Source organism: Raphanus sativus, chromosome 8, assembly GCF_000801105.2.
Source record: "Raphanus sativus cultivar WK10039 chromosome 8, ASM80110v3, whole genome shotgun sequence".
NCBI lineage: Eukaryota > Viridiplantae > Streptophyta > Magnoliopsida > Brassicales > Brassicaceae > Raphanus > Raphanus sativus.
In genome coordinates, this window is record NC_079518.1 from 12,989,252 (window position 1) to 12,996,205 (window position 6,954).

General features: G+C 34.4%; 1 protein-coding gene and 1 long non-coding RNA gene across 2 annotated transcripts; both read left to right on the forward strand.

Moving 5' to 3' along the window:
- The first annotated feature begins 2,446 nt into the window (after positions 1-2,446).
- Positions 2,447-4,713, forward strand: LOC108821760 (uncharacterized). Its single transcript, XR_008937463.1, has 2 exons — positions 2,447-2,939; positions 4,493-4,713. It is a non-coding gene; the product is annotated as an uncharacterized LOC108821760 (long non-coding RNA).
- A 417-nt stretch (positions 4,714-5,130) lies between these two features.
- On the forward strand, positions 5,131-5,932 carry LOC130498979 (uncharacterized). The gene is made up of 2 exons (XM_056992855.1): positions 5,131-5,327; positions 5,464-5,932. Exons 1-2 carry the CDS (start codon positions 5,131-5,133, stop codon positions 5,930-5,932), a joined length of 666 nt encoding a protein of 221 aa, XP_056848835.1.
- The last annotated feature ends 1,022 nt before the right edge of the window (positions 5,933-6,954 follow it).

Consider the following 6,954-nt stretch of genomic DNA (forward strand, 5'->3'; position numbering starts at 1 on the left):
TATTTAAAACAAGATTTTTTTTTTTAGCAACTACTATTTTTTATTAATTTTTATTCAAAGGTTAGGGGTTAGGATTAAGGATTTTGTGTAGATTTTGTGTTAGAGTTTTTGATTTAGGGTTTAGGGTTTACCCAAAAGTTTAGGGTTTACCCAAAGAGGGTTTATGATTTAGGATTCAGTGTTTTGCTGACATCGTTAAAAATATTTAAAAACAAATTTACAATTACCACTATTTTTATTTATTTTTACCTTTTTATTTTAATAACATATATAACTTGACAATCTTGTTTACTTTTAAAAATATATTGAATATTAAATAACATAATATTATTAGTTGTTGAACTACAAATTCACCCAGGAGGTAAATCCGAGAATAAATCGGAGTGTATAAGTAGCTACCTTGAGTTTTTGTTATGTTAAACTTGTCAGTATAAGTAATTAAGTAGCTACCTTGAGTTTTTGTTATGTTAAACTTGTCCTCTCGTGATGGAGCGTACAGTAGCTACCTTAATTAGTTTTAATTCAAAGTTAATTTTTGCTCAAAAGAAAAGGCATATGGTGTAGGATTTTTATTTTACTACAATAGGACAACTGATATTTATTAAAATAATAAGAACATAAATTAAAAATTATAATACCGAAACAAGCAAATAAAAAAGAATTGCAGAGTCGGGATGGTTAATATATTTTATTAAATCTTTAAACGCCTAGTACGACGGTTTTATAGCGCTCAGATTCCCAAGATACAACTGCAGCATTTTTCTGTTTACCAACACCAAAAAACAGAATCTATCGAACCTAACTTTTTGTTGTACTCTCAGACACAAAAGATAAAATAAAACATAACTATTCAACATGGGAGAATTGTTTTTTTGTATGTATGTGTTGGTTTATACCTTTCTTTATGGCTTCCAAACCTTATTTATAGAATTATAGGAAATGAGGTGACAATAGGTTATGGTTCTTAAAACCAAACCTTGGGAGTAATGGAGTCTAGTTAAAAAAATAAATGTTGTCATTAGTGAAATTTGATTCATTTTGACTGTAAAATTAAAGAAGTTCATAATTTTACAGGAAGAATAGATAACCTATATCCCGATAAACCACCGGAGGCTTACAAAGAGACAACCAGACGACTTGAGGACGAGCACTTGTGTGACATTTCTAAGTCACTCATTTTGTGCTTCTATTTCTCATTCAAATCAACTCAGATTTTGACTTTGACATGTAGTTACAGTATTTCTTTGTGTCAAATATTCGGTTATTCCGAACGTCTTCGTCCATAAATTTACGAAAATGATCTTAAACCATTTCGTAAAAAACGAATATGGAAATTCACTTATATATATGTTTTCTCACTAATACTGATCATGATGTTTATCAAAAGATTCAAACTGTATTAGCCATACAAATGGCTATATTCTTCTTGTATTACACGTCACTTAATCTTGTCCTTTTGGAATCAATTATTCAAATATCTCAAGTTGGGTTACTTCTTAGATTCCTCAAAAGCTGAATAATAAACTTCTTTTTCTTTCCTGCCAAACCTACTAGAAAATTAATACTTCTTAGGTTTTGGAGCTGTTTGTAGCTCTAGAGAATTTAATCCCAGTATACATTAGCATATATTCCCGCATATCACACATATTTAACGAAAACCAGATAATGTTACCGTTAGTATTTATTTCTTCCATATATGTTAAAAAGATATTTTTTTGTAAAAGGATATTGAAAAATCTTAAATTTCAATTATAAATTCATGTTCCAGTGATTAGATATTTTCTACAATTTTAACCAATTAAAATTTAATCAATACAATGAATTTATTTGAAGTTTACAACTACCATTATTAAAAATATTTAAAAATATTTAAAAATTATATTTTTGAAATTTTTTTTTGTAAAATATGGATTATTTTAAAACGGGTAGAATATATTCTAAAAGTTACGTATATGGCCCTATATATTTGTATATGCTATTTAAACTAGCTACTTTAATGGAATATGATTCGGATCAACGAATCTAATAAAATTACATGAAGGGGTTTGTGATAGAAAAACATATATTCCCACAAAAGTTTTTCATTCTTCTTTATATTATTGGATTTTAATGAAAGTCGCAAGTGGATGAGGGTCTCATCCACAACAATTGGCAGGTACACGGCGTAGTCACCATGATATGAATAATTGCATTATATATATGAATATCACGTAACACAAAGGAACCGCTTGAATAATTCACATATATAATTAAATATAATGTTGCGTTGTACTGAACAAAATGATTTGCTTAACAGGATTTCATACAAACGGACATTGACTTGCGTTTAGTATGTATCTTAGCTTTATTTAGATTAAATTAAAAAGACCAAACCACCTTTATGTTAAACTCGTCGCTTAATTAAGAGAAAGAGAGAATGTATTTTATGGCCACGTGTTGAGAGTTGATTGGAGAGAGGAGAGGCCAAACACGACATCGTTTCGTCTCTTTCACTTTTCCTTCTTTCCTTCTTTCTCTCTTCCTTCTCTCCTCTCCTCGACGACACGAAAGGCGATTTTCATCATCTCGGTCAATTTCCTCAACGAGACGGCGTCTCTGTCGGTGGCTCGTCTCGACGAAGGAGAACGAAGTCTCCTCTAGTGGTTGCTCTCCTCGACCAACGAAGACGGCGAGATTTCTCTCGTGATGGCTCTCGGAGACGAAGGGACAAACTATTTCATTCATGCATGATTGAAAGGTAACGATGAGTTTAATTTGTTTCAAAGACAAACTATTTCATTCATGCATGTATTAGATTGAATCGTGAATCTTTAGAATGAACAAGCCTCTGATTTGTTTTAATTTTTTGTGTATTTGTCTGTTGAGATGGATGATCGAGAGGCGCACTCTGGCGAAACCTTGCTCTTCGTCAGACAGAACCCCCACGATTGTTCATTAAGGTAAGACCTCTGTCTTTGATCATTTGAATAGAATAAATCATTCTTCTTTGCTCTGTTTAATTGGATAAACTATTGCCATTGCTAATGAAATTTAGAGTCGTATAAAACATTCTTCTTTGCTCTGTTTGGTTTGATAAATCTTTGTAGAGTTTTTAGTCTGTGGTTTGTGATATATGTTGCGATTGTATTTGATTTTTACTTAAAGAATTCAACCGTAGTGGTAGGTTGTGATCAATGCGTAGGTTTAGGTAATAAATTGTATGGTTAAATAGATATTGGTAGATCTAGGTAATAAATTTTATGGTTAGACTGAATTGAATGGTTTGTGTGAGGAAAGGTTTAGTGTGATTAATGGATTGTAGCTATATGTCAACTCGGTAGTGGTAGGTTGTGATCAATGCGGAGTGTGATGTCAAACACGGTTATAAACCGTGTTCTTCTCTTCTTTCTTCTCCTCTGTCTTGACATCACACTCTTATTCTTCTTTCTTCTTCTCCACTTTCTCATCTCTGTTATTTCTCTTGGTTCAATGTCTTACTTTCCTGGTTCTGGAACCGGTTCGTTAGTGGACTTACTTAGTTCACAAACCCAAACAGTTTCCTTTGGAAGCTTTCCGTCTGTAGCTAGTCTAGGAACCGAAGCTTCAAACCCTCATGGAGTCACTCCTGCTGCGCCAAAACAACGAAGGAAATGGACACAAGAGGATGACATTGTTCTCATCAGCAGCTGGTTGAACACGAGCAAAGATGCAGTGGTGGGGAACGAGCAAAGAGCAGGAACCTTTTGGGACCGAGTCACTGCATACTATGCTGCAAGTCCTCACGCTGCTGGCTGCTTGGCGAGAAAGACTGGTGACTGCAAGCAGCGTTGGCACAAGATCAATGATCATGTGTCCAAGTTCTGTGGATCATACGCAGCAGCTACTAGAGAGAAAAGCTCCGGCCAGAATGAAGTTGATGTTCTCAAACAAGCACATCATCTTTTTTTGATCCATCACAAGAAGAAGTTTACTCTAGAACACGCATGGAGGGAGCTGCGCTATGACCACAAGTGGCGCGACATTACTAATACTGATGACAATAAGAAAAAGAAGAGGAAGAATGAGGAAGGTGAGGATTCAGTTCCCTCTGAAGCAAGTGGAAGCAAGCGTCCACCGGGTGTGAAGGCTGCAAAGGCTGCAAAGGCTGCACAGGCTGCAAAGGCGAGTGGAAAGAAGCATGTGGTGCATGAGATCGTCGATGTTGACAAGTATGAGAGTATGTGGACAATCAAACAGCAGGATTTGGCCGCCAAAGAACGGTTGTTTAAGACTCATATGCTTGAGAATCTCCTTGCAAGACAAGATGCCTTAGCTGATTACGAAGAAGTCCTCAAGAAGAAGCTTATCAATGATTTGTTCTCTAGTTAATGTTTCAATGTCTCCTTGTTTAATGTTTCTGTTTTAATGTTTCTGTTTATGTTTTAATGATAATTTGCTTTTGTTTAATGTTTCTGTTTCTGTTTTAATGATAATTTGCCTCTGTTTAATGATAATTTATGTTCTTGTAATGCAGGTGGGAAGTACATAGAGTTCTTGTCTTTTTGTTTCACAAGACAAGTTCACGAGAGATGGAGGGAGTACAAGTTCACGAGAGATGGAGGGAGTACATGTAGTTCTTGTCTTTTTCTTTCACGAGATGTATAGTAGACATGTAGTTCTTGGCTTTTTCTTTCACGAGCTGTACATGTTTCACTTTATTATATGATTGTCTTTTTGTCACTGTCTTTTTCATCACTTGTATCTATAAATTCACACTCTAGTTTCATTCTCTCATCACAACTCATCACAAAGCAATTATCTCATCACAACTCTTGTTTCATTCTCTCATCACACTCTTGTTTCATTTTCTATTCATTCTCTCATCACAACTCAAACTATTTTTTTTTAAGATTCCAAAAAAATGGATGAGTCTTTCGATCAAGCTTTTGATCAGTATTATGATTACCATTTCAATGCAGCATTTGAGAGTTTGAACAATCAAAGAGGTGGTCAAGAAGAAGAAGAAGAAGAACAACAAGAAGTGGTAAAAAAACATAGAAAAAAAGAGTAGTTATCGAACGAAATCGCGAAGAAGGCCATCAACGGTTATGGAACGATTATTTCAGTGACACTCCTACATATCAGGAAAATCAATTTCGACGAAGATTTAGAATGAACAAGTCATTGTTCATGCGTATTGTTGACCGCCTCTCCAATGAAGTTCCATACTTTTGTCAAACACAAGACGTTACCGGAAGAAGTGGTCTCTCTACACTTCAAAAGTGTACAGCCGCAATTTGTGTCTTGGCATATGGTTCTGCCTTTGATGCGGTCGACGAATACATCCGGCTCGCTGCAAGCACGGCTCGGTTATGTGTGGAAAATTTTGTGGAAGCAATAATAGTATTTGTTCGGCGATCAGTACCTAAAGAGACCAACGCAAGATGATCTTCAGCGTCTACTTCATCTTGGAGAGGTTCGTGGATTTCCCGGTATGATATGAAGCATCGATTGTATGCATTGGGAGTGGAAGAATTGTCCCACCAGTTGGAAAGGACAATTTTCTCGTGGTTCGGAAAAACCCACAATCGTTTTAGAGGCGGTTGCTGATTATGATCTCTGGATATGGCATGCGTTCTTTGGACTTCCAGGTACTTTAAATGATATCAATATTCTTGATCGCTCACCTGTTTTCGATGACATCATACATGGCCAAGCTCTACAAGTGAATTTCTGGGTGAACGGAAATCCTTATTCAATGGTTTACTATCTCACCGATGGTATTTATCCTAAATGGGCAACTTTTATCCAATCTTACCACTTCCACAAGGACGGAAAGCAGTTTTATTTGCTAAAACTCAAGAAGCTGTCCGAAAAGATGTCGAGCGTGCTTTCGGAGTCTTGCAAGCACGATTTGCCATTGTCAAAAATCCAGCACGTTGTTGGGACATACTCAAGATTGGGAAGATTATGAGAGCATGTATCATACTCCATAATATGATAGTGGAAAACGAACGAGTTGATCGCACTCAATACGACACTTCGGGTTTCCAACCGGGAGAAAACGGCAAAAGTTCAAGTGCCGATCAGACCTTTTTCATAGATACCCCCTCCAAGTATCTCCAATCAAGATAGTGTTATAATAAGTATGTGTGATAAACCAGCGCATCAACGACTAAAACGTGATTTGGTTGAACATATATGGCGTAGATTTGGACGTGATCAACGCAACAACTAAACGTCTATGCTGCTTTTATTAATCTTTATTTTCATGTTTTTATGTTGTTATTTTAAAATCTATTTTTAAAATGTTATGTTTAATTTTTTTTAATTTAATAAAATAATTTTATCTTTAAAAACAAAAATTGTTTAATTTAAATTTAATATTTTTTTATTGTTAAGAACTTTAATTAAAGAAACTACCTATAAATGAAAATAATTAAGTGTATCTTAATAATATATCTTACCTTAATGATAATCATTAAAATAACACTAACCCCCACTTAAGATACAAATAAAGTTTCTACCTATAAACATGCTCCAAACTCTGCCATTTCTTAGAAAAAAAACATTAAAATAATTATAGACCCCACCAAAATTATAATCCTGTCTCACATAATTTTTTTTTAAACCTGTTTATTCACTGTTTCGCGGACTCCTTTCACGTGACGGTCCGCGGTTGGTTCGATTAGTGTTTTTTTTTAAATCAAACGAAAAAAAAATTAATTATTTTACATTGGAAATCGAACCCACTATAGTTTCACTAATGGAATGCTCTAAGAGTAATCCCAATAAAAGGTTCCCAACAAAAATCTCAAAATACATACATGTATATATACAAAACGTCACAACTTTAATTTTAAATACTTACGAAAAACCCAATATGTAATTAAGGAAAACCCAACCTTGAGATACTTCAGATTGAGTTTCTAATAACATTAAGATGTTTATAATTAAATATAAATATAATTTTGTATATATATATATATATTTGTG